At 43.5% G+C, this 23,460-nt stretch overlaps 1 protein-coding gene across 1 annotated transcript in view; it reads left to right on the forward strand.

Moving 5' to 3' along the window:
- The window catches only part of LOC144773448 (disks large homolog 2-like), an 843,812-nt gene that overhangs the window by 428,737 nt on the left and 391,615 nt on the right, over positions 1-23,460 (forward strand). Inside the window, exon 7 of the mRNA XM_078658478.1 lies at positions 12,525-12,669. Within this exon, the coding sequence (XP_078514604.1) occupies positions 12,525-12,669 (145 nt within the window). The remainder of the gene's footprint in view (positions 1-12,524; positions 12,670-23,460) is intronic.

Consider the following 23,460-nt stretch of genomic DNA (forward strand, 5'->3'; position numbering starts at 1 on the left):
ACACATGCATACTGCACTAACACAGCCACACCACTCATCCTGCACTCACAAATACACCACTCATTCTGCACTCATACGGACACATTGTTCTCCCTTCATGCACACAGACATGCAGCAGCACGTAGTCTGGGGAGCAGTCTGTCCTCTCCAGTTGGGGTAAGAGAGAAAAGGGTCTTTGTTTAGGTTGGTTAAGAAGGTCAAGCAAATGAACGGGTAGTCTGCAGCAGCCAGGCAGACCATACTGATAGTGACTAAATCATCAACCACCCGTAGGAGAGTCTAGTTGGGGGAAGTGAAAGCACAATCTGGCTCTTGCAGTATTGGAGAGGGAGGAGAGCTGTGAATGCAAGGCTTTAGCCATCCACCAGGTCTATTATATCTTCTCACCCAAGGCAAAGGCAGAGTCCAGTCAGGGTCAGAGAGTTAACAGGGCTATTTTGCTGCAGGTTTAAGAGAAGCAGAGTGGGTTTGAGGACATTAATGAAAGCAAGTTGCAAAGGGAAAAAAACAGTATTAAACATTTACCCGTAAATGTCTACAACCTTCACAGAAGTTTGGTGGCAAGCATTGAATGCTGGAAGGACTGGCCTAAAATGCTTTTAAGCTGTATGGATGGAAACATTAAGGGCCTGATTCACAAAGTCAATCTGAGATAATGTTTAACTTTACTACTTTTGGTATTCACAGTCGTCATTTACGATTCATATCTTTACGTCTGCAATCGGGCTGTACGCTCTGGCTTGGGCTGTGCTCTCTGGCTCGGGCCGGATGAATTGTAATCAATGGGACTGAATGCAACTTTTACAAAAAGGAACATTAGGAATGTGTGATAAATGGTATAGGAGGTCATGAAATCAGTTTAAGCAGGAAAAAGGGTGTGGACGGACACTGCATCCAGATCCAAGAAAAGTTGCACCTTTACATCATTGTGCAGTCCACAATTTGCGCTCCCCTCAGTGTTGACTGTAGTGTTACACCAAAGTCTGGTGTAACACTACAGTCAACACTGAGTATGGTGTAACACTACAGTCAACACTGAGTGTGGTGTAACAGTACAGTCAAAACTGAGAGTGGTGTAACACTACAGTAAACACGGAGAGGAGCTCACATTGTGGACTGCATGTACCATGATGAAAGGAGCAAACCTTTCTAGGATGTGATCCAGTGTGACCTTTTCTACCATTTATCACATGTTCCTAATGATCTTTTTTGTAAAAATTAAATTCCGAGCCATTGACTACACCTCATTCAGGCCGAGCCGGAGAGTACGGTCCAAGCCGGAGATTCCGGCCTGAGTGTGGACGTAAAGATATGACTCATAAATGACTTCTGTGAATACCAAAAGTCGTAAAGTTAGACTTTTGTCTCTGATTGCCTTTTACCTAAAATGTTATACATAGATCCCTAAACAGTACCATACAATGGAAGCCCTGAACAGGTACAAGTTTAAATACAGGCCTCAAAAGCAGTAACCACACAATCATCATGGGCAGCCTGTAGCATCAACAAGAATCATTGCACTCTGTGCCAGCGTCGTAGCAAGGGAGCTGTGGGCCTCAGGTCAAGGAATGAAAATGTTATCTTTGCAGTATTTGATTTATTGTTAGTCTGCATGCACTATTATTACCAACGTTGGAACCGGACTGGGCAATACAGTCTTTGTGCAGCAACCTTTTCAATTAGTGAGAGACTGCCTACTCTGGCCTAGGCCCTAGCCTCTAAGTAGGGTTGAAACCTGGCGTGTTTTATACCAGTATGACCAGTATTTTAATGTCCAGACTGGTACAATAATTAGTATAATCACCTTATGTTCCCTCTTGCCAGTATGTACATAAAACTAAAAACACACTTTAAGATGTGTTCTAGAGCTGCCTTAATGACCCCTTATTTTTGGAAGAGGCTGGCTTAGACTATGGTGCACACCTATTTAAGTGAAGAAGCACCTTGCACTAATCCAGACAACCCTTATGGTGATTTTAGTGGTCTTAGGCAACCTAAGAAATCTCTCTAAGTGGTAGCTGTGGAGAGCAGCCTTAAGACTTATATTGAAGGAGTGTTAAGTAGCTTGTTTTTCCAGATCTCATCCAGTAGTGTAGGTTAAACGAAAAAAAAACACACAGTGTATACATATTAAAAAAGGTCTATTTATTACACAACACTCACTAACACATTGGTGTGTCTCCTAACCGGAGATATAAACGCAAATGCACAATAATACTTAAATTGTAACAGGTAATTAAGCAGAAAATACAGTGTTCTCCAGGGGGAGACCTAACCATTTATTAAGAAAGCGGAATGCGAACTGCGACCAAAGTAGGGACTTGGACCAGGAGACTCAAAGGAGCTGGGGACACAAGGAACCACCCAAGGTAAGTACCCAGGAATCTCATGGAGTCTGTGTGCAGAGTGGAAACACAGCTGCTTGTCCAATAGAAGTCAATGGGGAAGTCGTGGTTGAAGTTTGGAAGAAAAAAGACCCTTCCAAGTGGACCCAGAAGAAACCCTGTGGACGATAGAAGGTTAGAGAATCACCCCGTCTGTGGATACCCCCGGAACCGGGATACCTACACCAGGGAAGCTGGGTGCATAGGTGCGAAGTTATGTTGGAAACCGCCTTAGACCACAATGGAGGACTTCAGAAAAGAGGCCACTGTAGAAGACTCTTCCAGAGTCCAGTGGAATCCACAGGTAGATTTTAGAAGAGGAGAACCTGTAAGCAGGGGGGACAGTGTGTATGCTACTCAGAGGTGACCAAGAGACACGGAAGAGCAATGCCCCCGATGACAGGCGGTTCAAACGAGTCAACAGTGACCTTGTTGCTGCAGCTGTGAGGCATTGCTGAGGAAGACCAGGAGCCCTGCATGAGCTGACCCACATTGGAAGTCAAGAACCAGGAGGTCAGTGTCCAGCGGTAGCACCAACAAGCCTTGGCAGCTTTAACAGGCATGGAGAGAGAAGAAGGAGCAACATTGGGACAGCAAGTGCTCACCACAAGCAGGAGAGTCAGAGCAGGCCCCGAGCAAGAAGGAGAGTCCACTGAAGCAGGAGAAGATTCTTAAGAGGACCCAGAGGCTGAATGCACAGGAGTCGCAAGAGGACCTTGAGCAGCTCACAAAGAAGGAAGGCCCATGGTGCAGAGGATGCAGTGAAGATGTTGTACTTGGCAGGAAGAGATGCTGATGGCTGGATCTTCTCTAGCCCGAAGATCTCTGGAGTGCAGAGCCAACAAGCCTTGGCAACAGCAAGTTGATGTGGTGCACAGGGGTCTGGTCTCAACGGTTCCGACTCGGGATACTAGCCTCAAAATTGCAGAGAGTACAGGTCAGGCCTCCAGTGAGTTGTAGAACCACCACATGTGTTATTCAGCCTTCAGAAGTCCGTGGAACATCAGAAGCAGCAGACCGGTCAGCTTTGCTGCAGTGCCTGCAGATGCAGGGGAGTGACTCCTTCACTCCAAGGGAGATTACTTTGGGTGTTCTTGATGCCCCCAAGTCTGGAGAAAATTCTGGAAGAAGCACAGACACAGGGAACAGAGACAACTTGGATAACAGCGAGACCAGGAGCAGTAGTAGTCTTCTTTGATGCAGTCTTGGTTGTAGAGAAGTCCAGAGAAGTTTCAGGCTTGAGTCTTGTCCCATGACGAATCTGAGGACCCACCCACGGTTAAGCTCTTAAATACCCTAGGAAAGGGATTAGGATGACTCAGGGGTCCCTCCCAGAAGAGGGTTCGACAGAGGAGAGGATAATCCATGTCCTTTGTCCATGGCTCAGGGCTCCCTGAACTAGTTCAAATTCGAGTATGCAAGGAGGGCACCAAATGTGCCCTTCAAAGCAGTTTAGTGGTATTGGCATGCACCCCACCCTAGCCCAAAACACTAAGTCCTGTCTTTGGAGGTGTTCACACCTCCCTGTGATAGGAACCCTATTTTCTACCTTCCCCTATGCATATTTGGCTCAGCAGCAGGAGGGCAGAGTCATGTCTGTGGTTGGCAGCAGCACTAGCTTGCTGTCAAAGCCTGAAAGGCTGTAACTGTGAGTACAGGGGGTACCCCAAAGGAGCACTCCAGTACATGGGATCATACTTTAAACACTGGAATCAGTGTTTTGTGTGATTTCAACATGTTTGATACCAAACATGACTGGGTTTGGTGCAGTCACTATATAGTTAGACATCTTGTAATGACTGATGTCCAATATATATATATTAAAATGGCTGACTGCACCTACAAAGCCTGAAGAATCAACTCTGGGGATTCTAGGGGTGTCCTGCTCATGCAGGGGCACCTTCACACTGATAATCAAGCACCCTGCCTTTAGGACTGAAAGGCCTTTAAGTGTAGTGACCTCAGATACAAGGAAACTTATATTTTTCAATGAGAGGTGCAAGCACCAACTCACACAGGCTGCAATTGCAGGCCTGTAGTCACAGTTTGAGTGGTCATTCATGGGTGGCACAAGACATCCTGCAGCCCATGGGAGACCCCTGGTGTACCTATGCAATGAGGGTATACTAGGGACTTACAAGGATATATCAGTAGCCAATTGTGGAGGTACAGAAGCAATTACCGTAGTCAATGTAGGGAGGGAGCACAGTGACTGGGATCCTGATTAGCAGGATCCCAGTCAGACTAGTAAACAAACCATTGACTGACACCAACAAAAAGTGGGGGTAACAATGAAAGCAGATCCTACTTTCCTACAATTTGATATGGTTACATTAATGAATCATAGCTGAGCCTGTGCAGAATCTTAACTTTCAGTATTTTTCTGTGGGGAAAGGTGTCAACCTAGCACTGCAACCAGTACCTGTGCTTCGTACGGAGGTGCAACAGCCAACAGAGGCATAAAGCAGCTAGGATGTAACCCTACTCAAACATGGATACATTTAAATACACTCTCACGCAAATAAACACACACAAAAAGCATATGCACGCAGTCCCCAGCCCACAAACAAACATGCACTCACACAAAGTTAAGGACTGATGAACACAAAACTTACCTGGGGCAACTTCCTCAATGAGAACTTTCATGCTGTTTTACTGCATGGCCCACAATTCCCGACTCTCCCATCTCCTACCTCCAGCAGCTAACCAGAGCCAGTTCAATGAGCTTCTACCATATCAGAAGCTAGTTGGATAGAGTTGGAAATAGGCCTTTCTTCTCTATTCCAACTTCTGATAGGGCAAAAGAGTGAATGATTGCCAACACTGATGCTCCATTATCTGACATGAGGAACTGCCCAAAGTTAATGCAACATATCAGGTGTGTACTGTAGCTGTGTGAGGCTGTAACGGCCTCTGTCTGACACATGCGCAATAAAGACTATGGAGCCCTCTTTTGCTGCCTACCTGAAGTTACAGCTTTAAATGACAACCAAATGATCCATTAGATAAGTTGTTTTCTTGTAAAAGCTGTAAAAGGTTAAGCAAATAATGGCGGAGCAAGGTGTTGGACCGACATCATGTCACACCCTGCGCAGGAGCTATCACTGCGTCCAATCCTCCAGGGGTCTAAGAAACATCTATTAGATATGGGAGACTCAAGGACTCCGCATCGCATTGTGCAGGAGGCGGGGTCCCACCACTTTCTGTAATGCCACTGTCTTGAGATTGTTCAAGAAGCATATACAAACAAATTATAATCTCTTTCCCTAGATCCCAGTGCAATAGGAACTTATTGGCCTCAATCCACAGACAGACAATTCACTCTCCAAAAGTTATTCGGTCATTGTTAGACAAAAAGATATTATTCTGACTGCTCAGGAGAACTGAGATCTGGGAGCATAATCTCTTGTCTTTTTTCACTCCAAAGATCTCTGTACGAGTCAGACTTATCAGCATAACAAGAGGAAATCCATTCTTTCAGGCAATCTATTTAAAAATTGATTCGTTGAAAAATATTATACTTTTGATTCTAATATGGGAGTTCCTTTTGTCTCTGGATCTAGAGAATACTTAGCTCCACATCCCCATCTGACCAGCACATTGGACATTTCTACTTTTAGAAGTCATGCCATTCCATTTCCAGCTCAACATCCTCCCCGTATGTTAGACCTGGCATCTTTTGGCTTGTTTCACCAGTCTTGTTGCTTTCTGATCTCTCTGTTCTGACTCTGTTTTGCTGGTCTAATGTCTCTGCTCACTACTGTTCAGTATTAAAGTGAAAGTGCTCTAGTTGTAAATTGTGTTATGGATTGGTGTTTCCATGATTGCATATTTGATTTACTAATACGTCCCTAGTACAGTGAACTGAGATTGCCAGGGCCTGTAAATCAAATGCTGCTGAAGGGCCTGTAGCACTGGTTGTGCCACTCACACAAGCAGCCCTTAAACGGGTTCTCAGTCCTGCCACTGCACTGTCTGCACCCAGTTTGTAACTGTCATGTCGACCTGTCAAGTGCACCCACTTGCCAGGCCCTGATCTTCCCCTTTCTTACATGCAAGTAACCCCTAAGGTAGTCCCACGGTACCCCTGTGGGCAGGGTGCTGTGTATGTGAAAGGTATGACAAGCACTGGTGTGTGTGAAAGGTCCTGGCAGTGAATTACAGTGTATTTCGTTTTTCACTATGGAAAGCATATCTGTCCCATAGGATAAAATGGGAGTTTGCTTATAACACCTTATAAGCATAACTTCCCATCATCGGTACGAGGTAGGGAAATAGAGTTTAGTATGCCTGGACACAGAATGTAAAAATGCATCTTTTAGTTACGTTGATTTTTTTGCTCTGTGTTTGAAAATACCACTGTTAGGAAGGAGGTATTTTCTTGCTTAGCCATCCCATGTGCCTCTGCTGGTTTGTGGATTGACTATCTGGCTTTGGAGTGACAAGGGCTGGGGATGTCCATTCACTGTCGACAGCTACTGGTTGGGGGGGTGAGGTGTGTCCTGCCTTTCCTGGATGAGTCAGGGCTGGGCTGAATAGACCTGGGCTGCATTTAGAGTAGTGAGAGGAGATTCCCTTGCACAGGAATTGGGTCTGGTCTGCCTTACACAATGCTGTCTCCACCTCCTGCTGAGAAACTGGGCCAGAGAGGACAGACCTGGCTTGGACTGAGCACATAATCTCTCTGCCTGAGAGAACAAAGAGAAACTGAGTATAAATATTGGGGTCCATACCCCAGAACTTTAGAACTACCTGGAATCAAGAAACCTTCCAAGAAGAAGAGCTGGAAGAACTGCTAGGAGGAGTACTGCACCACGGCTGTGCTGTTGCTGTGTTGGCCTACAGTTGCTGCTTCTGCCTTGGGAAGTGAAAGGACTGGGCTGAACTTTGTTACCTTGTGCTGAGTATCTCCAAGGGCTTGAAGTAGAGCTTGCCTCCTGTTCTGAAGTCTCAGGGACTGCAAAGACTTCACCGACCTCCGGGTACCACTTCTGGAACAGTGGTTTTAGTTGTCACAAAGGGGGGAAAGCAGGCGACTCCCTCACTGACAACGTCGCTGGCTCCCTGTACTGATGGCACCACATAGGGCACCCCCGCATCTCAAACCATAAACCTGGTCTCACCGACGATGACAGCCGCCGCCCCCACCACCGAGCTGCTGCTTGCCAGCTCCGCAACTTGAGGGCACCACACGCCGCACCACTCCGCTTCACACTGCAACCACAACGGTTGCCAGGACCGTCCCACACTGTGTCAACCACAACACAAAAGGTTCTGTTTACGCGTCCACCGACACCATGGACCGACGCAGACAGATGTAACTGTTGTTTTCTGCTGTTTTCAGTACCGTGGTAGCACCAGGTGGAGCTTCCGACTTCAAGGAACTGCATTTTTTAAGTATTCTTACAAAGTGCATATTTTTAAGTACTGTATATTGGATTTTTTTTGTTCTGGTCTTGTTTTAAAGATATTTTTCTAAACTGGTATGTCTGTTTGTAGTGCTTTCACTGGGTCACTGTTGGTTATGTGCATATGCCTTACATACTGTCTCTGAGATAAGCCTGACTGCTCGTGCCAAGCTACCATGGGTGTGAGCAGGGGTTATTTCAGTAGTGTATCCCCCCTTATCCTGACAAGAAAGAAGGATCCCTACTTTGACAAAGGTGCAAACCATTGCCAACTAGACCCCCATTTCTAACACATTCCAACTAAAATCTGCTCTAAGGGTCTTCAGGGTCTTGGCTCTAGTGGTGTTTCACAGCAAGAACACCAATCTACACAACTACATGGCTAATTCAAGTGAACAGTAAAATGAAAGACCTTAGAGCATATGCAAGTAGTTTGCTGTCTGTTGGACTAGTTGGGGTTGCTGATGAACTTAGCCAAGACCAGACTCACTATGAAACATTCTGTCATGAAGTTCACAAGCACTATTAGTAAAACCTTCCCATCAAGGAAACAGAATTAGCTAGCTATAAATGAAACCTAGAAAGGTCTAAATAAATCAGGAATGGGAAATAGTTACTCTGCAGCTCTGCTTTTAAATATGTTGGGGAGGCAAGAGGTGTTCTAAATCCATACCTGCTCAAAATCTGGGCGAGAGATACAACTGTTCTCGCTAAAAGAGTTCTTTACAAACCAGTTGTGCGTGTGCCAGTTTTGACATTCTAGTATATAGAGCTAAATGTAGCAAGTGTGTAAACATAATTCCAATTTTACTTGAGAATTCCAATAATCATAATGTCTGGTGATTGAAGCAAAATATCTTGACCAGACCTGGGAAACTGTTTAAGACCCCCTCACACTTCCAGATATGTGATAGTTTACATAACTAGCGTAAACAAAGAGAGAGCGAGGAAAAAAGCGGGGTACGTCCTCTTACCCAGAAAACAATACATAACAACAATAGGGGCGGACCCTGAGAGGGAATCCAAATTCACTGCATGTAGCGCTTTGGTGAAAACCGTAAGTACCAGATTATCCCCACATTCACAGTACACCTTAGCGTGTGTAATGATATCTCACAAGGCCTTTTTTGACCTCAAACCACTTCCTGGGCATGAAGAAACTTACGGTACAAACATGTAGATCATCACTAGGATATTCTAGACCAATTCAGGCCTAATAATATCCACCTCTTTTCAATCTTGACCCAGGACCTCAACAATAAAATACTTCAGGATTGAAGGAGGATTCTAGAGACAGTTTTAAACTATCACACTGAATTCACGTCTATCACAAAACACCACCCGCTCCGCTGTAATAAGGTTTCAAAACACACTTGGGATGCACTCGTCACCCTAGTAGGGAACCCGATGATAAAGCATGGCACCAACTAGGTTGGTGGGTGAGGGTTCTTTTAAAAACAAAATGGGTTATCCTTATTCCCTGGGCTTTTGATGCAGTGAATTTGGATTCCCTCCCAGGGTCTGTCCCTTTTGTTGTTTTGTATAGTTTACAGAACTTCACAAATCAGAGTTTGCGGAAAACACTTGTGACATCAAGAATATGCCTCAAAGTTTAGGTAAAGAGCGGATCAAACGGTCACAACATATGGTCAGTTTCATGATGGTTTCAAAAAATTGTTGTAAGTTACAATACATACTAATATGTATGTTGCAAAACATACTACTAAATATATTCATAAGCACCTAATTACCAATTACATCATCAGTCATTTAGAGTTGACAACTCTAGGGCACATACAGCTCAGTAGACATGGGTTAGTACTGAAGGCAGAATGTGTGGGGTGAGTCTGGGTACAGTGCAGTACAGTAATTAGAGTCACATTAAAACATAGATGTTCAGTTAAGGGTTGTATATAAATGGGCCTATCTATGATTTATGAAATGACTAGTGTGCTAGCAGTGGTCATCCCTTATTGTGATGCTATATTTATATAATTTTCCAAACAAATCTTCTGAGAAAAATTCAGATGGTCTAGCAACTATTAGCTTGAACAACGGAAATTTGCTGGCAAGGTGCATGAGATGTTGTGGTAACCAACACCACACAACAATACTTTACCAGGTGATATAAATCCCCTCAACAACACATTTGAAAATGTCTTTCTATGATTTTAATGTGAGCCAAATATCTGTTACGGCCTACATTCTTTCCTGGGACTTAGAAGAAGAAAAATTTCTTGTAGGTTGTGCATGATCAATGTATGTATGTATGTATGTGCTTGGCATTTGTATAGGATGACGCCAGCTAAAAGTCTATAGAGGGTTGTACAGGGCCAAATAAAAAGACCCAATCAATGAGTGTTAGAACTGGACCCCTTAGCGTTTTTCCCACTAACAATTTGCCTTCAGATGTCCTGTTTTTGCTGACTTCATTTTTGCTGGCCTTAGGGCTCTGCGCTCTTTATCACTGCTATCAGTGCTAAAGTGATTGAGCTCTGTCCTTAAAACATCATAGATTGGCTTATACTCAGTGGGCATATTTAATTTTCTTGCAAATTGCTAGTAAAGTGACACTACCTGTGCCCAAGGCCTTTTATGTGGAGAAGTGTGGCTCACTGGTTAGAGGAGGCAGACCGTGAAGCAGAGGTCAGACCCGGGACCAGGGTTCAATTCCTGACGCGGCAGGGTCTTGAGCCCAAATGTCCACGGACTCGATAATTCTCGCTTCGGTGCCTACTAGAATCACGGGTTCACACTCTGCAACTCTGGGCAATAGCTTGCTTAATCTCCACTACGGCCCCCCCGCGGCGGGATGCCTGGCTTTCACCTTGGGATGCCCAGTACGGGTCATCTCACAGGGAAAAGCCAGGACGGGTTCCCAAAGCAAGCGCCTTGAGACCTTGCGGTGATAAGGCGCTATATAAGAACATTTGACATGACATTTGACATTTATGTTATATTAATCTATATTTATAGAGTGCGCGGCTACTCCCAGGAGTGTCCCGGCCTGTACATTAAATGCCACTATTGGACCTAAAACACTGATTGTGCCACCCACTTAGGTACACTTTAAACATGTCTAAGGCCTGCCATTGCAACCTCTCAGCAGATTTCATCTGCCTTTTCGACATGTCAAAGTAAGCCTTTGGCCAAGCCAAAACCTGCCTTTTAAATACTCTGGACAGTCCAGATGACAGGGTGCAATGAATTTAAAAAGTGGGGCATGTAATTTTAAGTTTTGCCTGTCCTGGTAGTGAAAGAAATCTTAAGCTAATTTTTCACTACATCAAGGCTTACCTTCTCCATATTATAGCATTGGAGTTCCTTTCTTACACTTTATAAGTGAAATTTCCAAATGGGACCAGGTAACCAGTTCATGTTTGGTGTCCCTGGAATTGTAATGAAAAATCCTAACTTATTATAAGTCGAATTTTGAATTATAGTTTTGAAAATGGCACTTTTAGAAAGTTCTCTAAACAACAAAACAGTAGGTGGCTGCATGATTCACTCTACTTTGAAACAAGGTCACCTTAATCAGTAAGCATGGCCTTTGAATTCATTTGACACATTACTACACAAATTGTTATATCTTACTGTGCATAGAAAAGAATAACACCTCTCATCTTATATGTAATTCACATGTACCACGCTAAAAACTGGAACAGAACGATGACAGCGCATTGCTGTTCTCAGTATTATAACTGGTGTACTCAACACATTACATTAACGCCTTAACCGGGCGGGCGTTCTAAAGGGTGGGCGAGGCTGCGACGGCCAACGGTCGTTCGCAGCACCAGGGAGGGAGTACGGAGGGGGTTAACATACATTAACAGCAGTGAATGTGCTTAACATAAATGCAAAATCATAACTTGACACATAAAAGTGGATTAAAAAACACTGTTATCAGCAATTCATTATTCAACCAGTCCTATAATTGATATCCAGAGGGGTTGGCCTAGTTATTTGGGCCCATTTTGTGCCATCAACCTCATGTCTAATGCCAGAACTATATATTTGATTTCTTGTGTAATATTTCTGAAACCATGACAGAAAACAAGGCACACTCTGTTAATAGCTCATCCAATTTGTCTGGTTTCCTTTTTTCTCGGGAGCCGAAGGAAAACATTTCTAAACTTGCTACACTGAATACAGACTAAATTGAGAAAACTATCCAGAACGTTTAGTGGAAAGAGCCGAGCAAGTCACACATTATGGGGCAGTGGGGGAGGGGTAATTTTAGCACCGTGTTTTCTAAGTTAAGTTCTATTTTTAAGAGGAAAATTGAAATATTATTCATGATTGTCATGTCAGTTCTACAGAGCTTGTGTCACTCATCGTCGTAAGCATTGTTGCCCATATCCCAGACTCACACAAACAGGGTTTGGTAGGCAGTTGAGAAAAGTGTGAATACAGACATTTCATTGGCACACATGAAGAAGAATGATTGGAGGGAATATTGGTTGTGATCATTGGGTGGGATCTGTAAAACCGACTATTAAACCAACGTAATATTTTCATAAGGTTGGCCTGATCGTCATGTCTTTAATCAGTCATTATTTAGTGCCAATCTGCATTGAATATTAAAAAGTACCTTTCCTTACAAATATTTTTTGAGATGTATATGATATTTGAAATGAATATGTAACTGAAATGTCTTGGCAATCTTATGGCTTGTTGGTGGCCTGTATGGACATATTCAATTCTACTAATTTTATTTCTTTTTTCATTTAAGGTAAACAATTACAGTTTAGAAGAAGTCACGCATGAAGAGGCAGTAGCAATTCTGAAGAACACTTCTGATGTAGTTTACCTAAAAGTTGGAAAGCCTACCACCATTTTCTTGACTGATCCCTATGGCCCACCAGATATAACACACTGTAAGTGCCTGCTTGCCAAACAAATTGGGTTTGTAGCATATCACACACTGGTTATGTTTTTAAATGTTTTGTGCATAATGTGTTTTATATTAATGTACTCAACACATGTCGAGGTAACAAGTGCAGCCTTTCTCTTTATTAATGTGTACCCTATTAAGCCTCTGAAATTAGTGTTGCAAACCTTGCTTCCTTCATGCATGTCTTTTGGCATGCCTTAAGACAATGTTTGATTTAAATTAACTATAGTTCCCTATTGTTGCAAAAGGGTAAGTCAGACCTGTTACAACAAGATTCAGCGAGGCGCTTTTGGGTGCAATCTGCATTGTTAATAGAATGCTTTAGTATGCAGTTAGTCCTATGATACAAAAATTGAAGCTGCTATTTCTGACAGTATTCATAATTCATCCGGCCACGACTATCTTGATGTCAATTTATTGAACTTTTGGAGTCACCTGAATGGACAAGCAGTGAGATCAGTGCTATTTAGCGTTGCTGCTACATTTACCAGTTGCCACATTTTAAATAAAAACTGATTTTGTGCAAACAATTCCTCATTTTTAGTGACAAACTAGAAAGTTACTTGCTCCCAGTACTGAATAATGTTCTTTAAGCTGTACAGCTTCTGCATGTTTATAATTGGCGTTGGCTTCAGAAAAATTAGTTGTCGAGAAACTAACTTAAGCTTGATGTTTGCTGCAGTATCTCATGATTACGAATGGACATTAACACTGAACATTTGCTCCCACAACAGATACTATTGCTAACGCGGGATTACTGGTTACTAATTATCTTACCAAATCCCATTTCCTGTCGACTGAATCGTTGGTACCTGTCTTGAGTAAAAGGTAATCTCGAGGTAAACAATCAATTTAAGAACTTACACCACTCTAAATGACCACTGACCAAAATTAAGTTTTAAAGATTTAATATAAAGTCAAAGATAACTGAAGATACAAACTTCTCAAAATGAGATTCAAAAGGTATATCGGTATCACTATGAACATGAACTTCTTGAATAGTCTGAGTCTGAAGAACAAAATAATAAGTACAAGTTCGAATACCATCAGGGTTGCTAAAATGGATACAAGTTGCAACCTCAAAGTCATTACAGAAAAGAAAATTAAGGTTAGTCTGTCCCTACACTACACTAAATGACATCCCTACTTAGCAAGATCTTAACCCTCTAGGTGTCAGCCGTGGTGATTTCCTAAGAAGATCACGCACTTCTCTTTGTCTCTTCTCTGATAATGGGTCTCTCCTGATCAGCCTATCTGCCTACCCATCCGCTTCCTTAGGCTCCCAAAATCATCTGCTCTGCTCTCCTCCCGGGTCACTTTCCCTAATACCAAATCACATTTCCAATAGAAACGCCCCTTGGGACGCCCCTCACGTGGTACATCTTTCCGCGGCAAACTCCATGATGGTACTCTTGAAGACCCTCGTTAAAGTTGACCTTGGTTCCCAGGCAGCTTCTTCAGTGCGCTGATACCCCCTGAAATTCCTGGAAACTCCTACAGGCCTGCGCAAGGCGCCACTGAACAAAGTCCCTTTCATTCGAGCTGATTAGGACCCTCGCACCTGCATACAGCTCGTCCTGCAGTGGGCCTCAAATTCCAGACTTCACCATATCTTAGGCCATAAAACACTCTCAGAGCTCCATACTGGACACCTCACGACCTCTCCTCTAACGAGCACATGACGATTTAAACTACATGACATTATCTGCTCTGGCCTACTTGATTTACATGCAGCAGGTTCCTGCACTCCTAAAACGTTGACTTGATTTAAACAGCAAACATTCTTAACTAGCATACGTTTCTAAAATAACACATCTATAAAGCATATACTTTTAACCCTAAGTTCAATAGTACATTTTGAAAGAACCATGTCAACCTTGTCTCACATTATTTTAGCAGCACGTTTAGATTTGCTTGTGAATTGCCATGAGGCCTACACAAAATACTGGGTTTTAGAGTTACATTCAACTCTTACATTATTCCTTTAACATGAGAACATGAGGTTTTCATATTCATCCCAAACATTTCTACATTAGTCTCACACAGTTATGATTATTGTTACTCTACTTAAACATTCTATGCATTTCACCACTGAATATAAGACACTCGGTGTATTTCACTTCTAAATATAAACACTCTGGTGCAAAGTACATGTTAACTAACTACGTGCTTGTAAATATGGCGTACTTATACATTTTTTTTCAAACTTGTGCTCTCTCAGTCCCCCCTTTGATGACCTTCAGGGGTCATCATCACCATGACACCAAAAATGTAGAACCTTTTAAAGTGAAGTCAGGACAGTACCACTTCTTTTCATACTCTCTAATGCTTTCAGACTCTTATATTGAGTGTCCTGCATCGCTGTCAACTCTTCTTCCTGTTTCTTCATAGCTCTCTGTAACCTATTTGCTCTATACCATTGATACAAACGCACCAATCCCCACAAAGTGATTACACAAATCACTACTATGATGATGGGTTTCAATATGTACCAAACGATACCCTTTCCTAAGTTGGCAAACCAACTTCCAACTTTACCCATTCCATGGCCTACTTTTTCCCACACATTTACCTTTGCCAGGTCCTCAATTTCGTAGTGTATGGCAGTGATGTTTTGTATATACTTCTCTAGAGGCTTTGAATTGTCTGGAATGTAAGTACAACATTCCTGGACCTTCAAGGCCCTACAGACTCCTCCCTCTTTTGCTAACAGAACATCTAAAGCAAGTCGGTTCTGAAGAACCATTGCCCTAATCGATTGCATCTCCCCTTCTATCAGCATCAAGGACCTTGCAGTACTGGCAGACAGTCTATCTACGACTGTAGCTAACCTCCTGATCTTAATGTCATTCATTATCAATCCTAAGAAAGGGAATGCAGCACCTATTACATCTCCAACTACTTCTGCTGCACCCAGCCCTCGCTTCCATCTAGTTGATATTTCTTTCTTAGGCGTGTCTAAACTCTCAACATGATATATTTTAGGGAAGACAACAGCCAGATAGCATGATCCGTACCAATTATCTGGTAACTTCACATAGGCATATCTTCCACATACAAAATATACATTTGGTATTGCTTGCATCCCTTTCATGAAGTTCTTAGAGTAGTACTCCAATTGAAAAGCATGTTCGCAATTGACTTGTCCTACATAAACGTTTTCATAGTAGGAGTAACTCCTGTGAATGCACAGTTTCCCCCGTTTCTCCTTATCCAAAGCAATTGGACCAATACTTCCTTTTCGTTGTTGTGCCCTTTCTTCCTTGGTCCAATCTGTTTCTCCTTGTCCTGATGCCTTCAATACCTTCTGCTTCCTGTATCTAGTATCTACCTGTGCTATAAACTTTTTCTCAACTTCTGATATTTGACAAGTCAGATTGTTTATTCGAGCATGTGAAGTATCTAACGTTCTCCATGGAATAAACCATTTGTGTAACCTGTCTTCGCTTTTGTAGTAGTCCCATTTGTTCAAATGCTTGAAATTCGGAACCTCTGGCAATGTCGAGTCGAAATTCGAGAAGTAATACTCAAATCCGTCTCGTCCATAAAACATACTTAACAATAAACTGCACGTTATTCCATATGTCAACGGGAGATGATGGTATTTGATACCCTCCTCCACCGAAATTGGTAATTGCATACATACATAGCAGTCCTTTACCTCCATGGCATCAACATATTCATAAAGCAACTTAGCATAAGCATTTGACTTGTAATTCCCCTGTGACTCATCCATGTGTAACCTTTTTACTTCTGCATCTAACAACGCTTTGTCTTTCTCATTGATGTTTCCCTTCTCCTTAATAATGGTAGTTCTCGGTGTTGACACTCCCTTATCCTCCTTAACTGTGGTTCCATCCCCTTCGTGTCCCGCTAGGAATGAAACAGTTACCACTAAAATTATAAGAGAAACCACTACTCCTAAAAATGTAACAGCTATACATTTTGCCCTGCGGTTCGGGTTGCCAGCCTCCATGTTCTCAAACAGTGTAGTTTTCGACTTTCTTCCAGCATTCACTTCCTCTTCTTTTCAAACAAAGTCTTTCTCTCTTGCAATGTCTTTCTTGGAACACTTGGAAGCTTGACAATTTGTTTCCGCAAAACAGTTCAAAGTCCAGTAGAAAATAGACAACCCTAGCCCTTCTCCATCCACTAAAATGAAACCCCTATCACTTTTCTTCTTCCACTCGGCGCTAGGTTATCTTGCAACAATTCACAATTTCTTTCCAAAAGTCTTATTTTCGTCTGAAGTTATGTATGACTCAAGGAGTGACACTACTTCTTCATAAACGTCCATCCGAAGTATCATTCCCTCAGGTTCTGGACAGTTCGTACCACACCATGGAAAGTCAACCTTTTCTAGGATTATTCTCCTTATTTCGCTCAAGACAAGTGGACGGACGAAATTGAGAGTTAGCGTTTTTTCAATTTCTAATCCTGGTACTATCAGTTCTATATCCACAATTACAAAGGGGTCCGTTCTAATCAAGATCACTTTCTTCACTTTTCCAGATCTGCACCCCCTTGAAGACATTCGCAATATGATCTTAGTCCACAACAATAAGCACTCCTAGCAATTCTACTACTCGTTCAAGCATTTCCAAACGAAGAAGAGTTCCCTCCAATATTGGATATCGTGAACAGCAAACTGGAAACTCAACTGTCTCTAAAAGCAATTTTCTTATTCCACTCAGGAGAGCAGGATGAACGATGTTGAGTGTCAGCAACCTTTCGGTCTCCGCTCCTGGCAGTAGAAACTTTATTTGCACTGTAATGATCGGGTCAGTTCTGATCAGTTCCACTTCCCTGATCCTCCCTGTTCTGTGTCTCCCAGACATCTGCAACAAGGTAGGTCCAGTCGGGAGTAGAGTATCTTCTGCTAGGCACTCGCACCCTACTTGATCTTCTAAGACCCTCCTCGGCTTGATCCTGGATATCTTCTTCTGGATCTGAGTCTTCGGATATAGGAGTAAGCGTTTCTTCTTGGGCCGACCTCAAACTTAGCCTTCTTCTTCTTGTTGGCCAAGTGGCAGCTCCAAGCCTTATTCTCCTATTCCTTGTCCTCCCACTTGGTTCTTGATCGCTCCGATACGGATCTGAGTCTGAGTCGTATTCACTTCTGCTCTCTCCTTCAGTTGCGTCTTCTGTCTCACTGCCGTCCTGCCTTCGCTCTTCTTCTGAATCCGATGCGTTCCCAACTTCTTCCGACACCTCCTCAGCTGCCTCAATCCCTTCTTGCGACTCTTCTTCCACTTCCGGGCTTTCGTCTGGGATGGGAGCTGTTCCTTCTAGAGGTGCTGGAACTCTTCTAGTATGGGATGCATGGATCCAATTTGGCAGCCCCCCGCACTTCACCGCGGTGTTCGTGATCAGGATTACCTGAAAGGGCCCACGCCAGCGAACATCTAGGCAGTTCTTCCGGACGTGTTTTTTAACCAGGACCCAGTCCCCTGGGTTCAGGTCATGACACAGGTTCCTCGCTGTTGGAACTTCAGCCGCATGCACCTGAAGGGACACAGAATGGATGGCGTCAGACAGTCCTTTACAATAATCCAAGATCAGATCATCTGTAATATTCAATAGAGCAGTAGTTGGAACTGTAGGAAGTCTCATGGCCCTCCCCATCAGGATCTCGTGGGGAGAGAGACCTGTCCTCCTATCAGGTGTGCTGCGCATGCTCATGAGCACCAATGGAAGAGCATCTGGCCAACTCAAAGATGTGGATGCCACTACTTTAGCCAATCTATTCTTCAAAGTGCCATTCACTTGTTCCACAATTCCTGAAGCTTCTGGTCGATAACTACAATGCAGCTTTTGATCGATATTCAGTGTGGAGCACAACATCTTCACTATTTCGCTGTTAAAATGTTTTCCTCTGTCCGATTCCAAAGAGGCAGGCACCCCGAAGCGCGGTATCAACTCCCTGAGCAACAATTTAGCCACTGTGAGAGTATCGCACCTACGTGTAGGGTACGCTTCAACCCATCTGGAAAATACGCATACAATCACCAACACATACCGAAGGCGATTGACTCTTGGCATTTCGATGAAGTCTAGTTGCATTCTATTGAAAGGCCCCCCTGACCTCCCAATGTGACTCAGTGTGACTGGTGTTCGTTTGCCTACGTTCAGTTGTTGGCAGGTAACACATCGCTTACATACTGATTCTGCTGCTATTCTGAATTTCGGGCAATACCAAGTCTGCCTAAAAACTCTCATCATAGCATCCCTTCCTAGATGTACTGGACCATGTATTTCTCTCGCCATGGGATTAGCTAATTCTTCAGGTAACACAGCTCTCCCATCTGCTGAAACCCAAAAATCCATTTCACTTCGCACACAGCCTGCTATTTCCCATGCCTTTTTCTCTTTTTCAGGTGCGTTCTCCTGCATTATTCTTAAATCCTCCCAAGTGTCTACAGTTTCTAACATCATACTTAATTCAGTCTTTTCTTCTGCACCTTCTATTTCCACCTTTGAGAAAGAATAACTTTGTTCCGCACAATAGCGTGCGACTTCATCAGCATATCTATTACCTTGTGACACAAAATCTGTATTCTTAGTATGAGCTACACACTTCACCACTGCAATATCAACAGGACCTTGTAATGCTTCTATCAGCAATCTCACAAATTCTCCATTTCGAATGGGCGAACCAGAGGAGGTCATGTAACCCCTCTGAGACCACAACTGCCCGAAATCATGAACCACACCGAAACCATATTGGCTGTCCGTGTAGATGGTGACTCTCTTTCCATTTCCTGCTATGCAGGCACGAGTTAGGGCAATAATCTCTGCTACCTGTGCGGAATGTACTCCTTCCAGGCAAGCGGCTTCCACAACTCCAGTAATGGTACAAACAGCATAAGCTGCTCTCAACCGACCAGTATCGTCTCTTAAACATGAGCCATCAACAAAGTAAATTTCATCGGGGTCAGACAATGGCTCATCCACAATATCTGGTCTGGGTTTCGTGCATAGTTCAGTCACATCAAGGCAATCGTGGTCTTCACATCCTTCGCCTTCTATTACAGTAGGTAATGGCATCAAAGTAGCAGGATTCAAGACAGAGCATCTCCTGAGAGTCACGTTTTCTGCGGCAAGTATAACTTGCTCATAACGCGTGAGCCTGCTATTGGTCAGATGCTGCGTCTTCGTCCTGGTCATTAACAATTCAACTGAATGCGGTACATACACCACTACTGGATGTCCCATTACAATACTTTCGCTCCTTTCAATGCTGACACCCGTTGCAGCAACGGATTTGAGACATCCGGGCAACGCTGCGGCTACTGGATCTAATGTAGCCGAAAAATATGCAACTGGTCTACGGGCATTACCGTGGGTCTGTGCCAAGACTGACAAAGCACATCCCTCTCTCTCACAGCAATAGAGTGAAAACGACTTTTCATAATCTGGCATTCCCAGAGCCGGAGCACGACATAAATCGTCTCTCAGCTGTAAAAACGCCACCAGACATTCTTCATCCCATGGTACCGGATCACTCACCTCCTTGTGCGTCAGTTTCTGTAAGGGCTTTGCTTTCAGTGAAAAGTTAACTATCCACTGTCGGCAGTAACCCACCATTCCTAAGAACATTCTAACTTCTCTCTGAGTTGTAGGCGCATTCATTTTCATTATCGCCTCAATCCTCTCTGGGGACACCTTACGTTTCCCTTTTTCTAACCTGTGCCCTAGATACTGTACTTCTGTCAGACAATACTGTAACTTGCTCGGAGATACCTTATGTCCATTTTCAGCTAAATGATTCAGTAAGGCAATTGAATCTACTTTACAAGCTTCCTCTGTCTCTGACGCAACAAGTAGGTCATCTATGTACTGTACCAGAACCGAGTTCTGTGGCAGTACTAGATTCTCAAGATTCTTTTTCAACAACTGATTAAAGATGGATGGACTGTCTGTGAATCCTTGTGGAATTCGACACCATGTTAAAACGCGATCTTCCATTTTAAACGCAAAAAGGTACCTGCTCTCTTCATCCAATGGGATTGAAAAGAAAGCCTGACAAAGATCTATCACTGTGAACCATTCTGCTTGACATGGTATTTGAAACAATATTACTGATGGATTCGGTACCACGGGACAACATGAAACGACTATATTGTTAATCTTTCGTAAATCCTGAACTATCCTAAACTTCCCACTAGGTTTCTGCAAACCCATAATCGGGGAGTTACAAGGACTGCCCACAATTTCCTTCAGTATTCCCTGCTGTATCATTGACTCGATCACAGGCTTTATTCCCGCAATCGTTTCCTGGGACAATTTGTATTGAGGCGTTCTTGGAAACTCAACATTTGGTTTTACCAGAATTTTTACCGGTTCTACCCCTTTAATCAATCCTATATCTTCTCCTGTGAAATCCCACACCTCTGACGCCACTGCATCTCTTAAGTCTTGTGGAAGATCTTCTACAGTCAGAGTAGGATATAGTTCTACACAGAATTTTGAATTGGCCACCTTAAAGGTAGCATCATCGTCGGTAGTCTGTACCTCCACTCCTTGTGGGGTGCAGTATATGGTGCAATTCAATTTGCATAACAAATCCCTACCTAACAGACATACCGGACTCGAGTCACAAACCACAAACTGATGTTCGTTCATGTGGTTTCCAATTTTCACAGACACTGGTTCTGTCAAGGGACTAGTCATTCTTTTATTTGCGACTCCTACCACTTGAATTGTTTCCCCTGACATTGGCAAGTCTGGAACTACCGCTGATCTCAGAGTCGAACGAGTAGCCCCAGTGTCCACTAAGAACGTAGTGGGACACCCTGCCACTTCTGCCTCAACAAATGGTCCTCTCTGATCCACTTCTAGAACTGCCCCGAGGGTACAGTCCTCTTCACTGCTCACCCGTTGTCCTGTCAATGGATCAATGTAATAACATTTTTCTTCCTCGATAAACAGAGGCATTTGTTTAAAGACCTTTCCTCCAGCTGTTATCTTCGGTGGCTGTGGGAATTGGGCCCGTGGAGCCGAAGTCCCCCCTTTGGCCACCTTACTGCTTGGGACTGTCACTTTTTGCACTGGGTCTTCTTGGACCTGCTCTTCTACTTCTTGCTCTCCGTTTTCAGGGTTAAAGGGACACTCGCGTCGCCAATGCCCCACCTGATGACACAGATGACACTTTGTCGTTTTCTTTAAAGTGGCAAAGTCTATCCTAGGTCTCTGCCCTTCTTCATTATCTTTGTTCTGACCATTTGGTTTTCGTCCCATCCCCTGCTTCTGCTGGCCACCCTTCCCAGCGGACTGCATTTGCACCACCATCAATTTCTCCTTTAGATTCTTGGCTTTAGAATCTATCTCGTCACTGCAGTACCTCGCATATCGTAAAATCTCATCTAGTGGTTTATTCTGCCAACAGATTAAATGTTGCTGTATCATCAAACAAATATCAGGTCTCAACCCCAATACAAACTTTGACACGAACTGCCCTATGTCTTTGGGATCCATTACATCTAGTCCACTGTATTGCTTGAATGTTTTCAACAATCTTTCATAAAACTCGTGAACTGTCTCCTTGGGTTCCTGCCTTGTTCGGTCTATTTTTACCCAATCTATATCCTGTGGTGGTACCTTATCTTTCAGCCATGCTATTACCCTTTCATACTTTCGCATGACTATCTCAGCTGGTCCATTAGTTCGAACATCTCTCAATGGTTCAGCATTTGGCCATTCGACACTAGTCTTACAAGGGGTCCACAAATCAGATGGGACCACGATGTCAAACAACGTGTTCAAATCTATCCACAATACTTTCGAAATTTTAACAAACCTCTCTACCTGCTTATACCACTCGACTGGGTTGTCCCGTAACTTCGGAAATGAGTTGGTAAATGCGGCTAAGTCTCCTCTACTCCAGGGCACATGTACATAATTTCCATTTGATATTTCTCGCAAAGGGAATGCCTCCATCTGCATTACCCTTCCCTCAGGGGTCATCACATTTGTACTTCGCCTAACTGTACCCTTTTTCGACCACCTTTCTTCCCATTTATCCAGTTCTCTCCACACTCTTATCCCTGTTACCAGCTCTCTTATGTGTGTTTTTAATCCAGCAGTTCTCTTCTCATCTAGATCTTGGTCTGCGTACTGTAATCTGTGGTTACTCTGTAATGCCCTTGTCCTAGACAAATCCACGGCATACTTGTCTGCCAAATCAGTCAGTTTTTCATGAACCGCTCTAGCTTTCCTAGTAATATCCTTTGCCATGAACAATAACTCATCCTGTTCATACAATTCTATCCTCTCCAAAGGCAATGTTCCATCTATTATCTCATCAACATCTGATTTTAAACTGGTAACATCAAGCCTTTTTGCCTTTATTTCAGCTTTCAAGACACTCAATTTAGCTCCTCCATCCGCATCTCTCCCATCCCAGCTCCGAGATCTACGTTTAGGTATTGGTGAATTATAGGGAGTCCTCCCCTGTTCCCATCTCTCTAAGTCCCATGCCTTTCCATCTTCTCGGGGTGGGTGGTGAAACACTCCTTCATGCCTCCCAGCCTCTTTCTCTCCATCCTGGCTAGTTTCACGGGATGCAGGGTAAGATGTTCCCTTACTCCCTCTTTCTTCCCTACTTCCCTGTGATTCTTGATTACTTGAAGCATGACGGGACCTGTCACTATTCTCCTTCCTCCAATGTTGGACATCTTCCCCAAGCGTATGATGAAGGCACCTAAACCTATTCTGAAAATTCCGTACCGCCTCATCTCCTCCGTTCCCCCAGAGACGGGACATTTCCTCACAT

Source organism: Lissotriton helveticus, chromosome 8 (assembly GCF_964261635.1).
Source record: "Lissotriton helveticus chromosome 8, aLisHel1.1, whole genome shotgun sequence".
Taxonomy (NCBI): domain Eukaryota; kingdom Metazoa; phylum Chordata; class Amphibia; order Caudata; family Salamandridae; genus Lissotriton; species Lissotriton helveticus.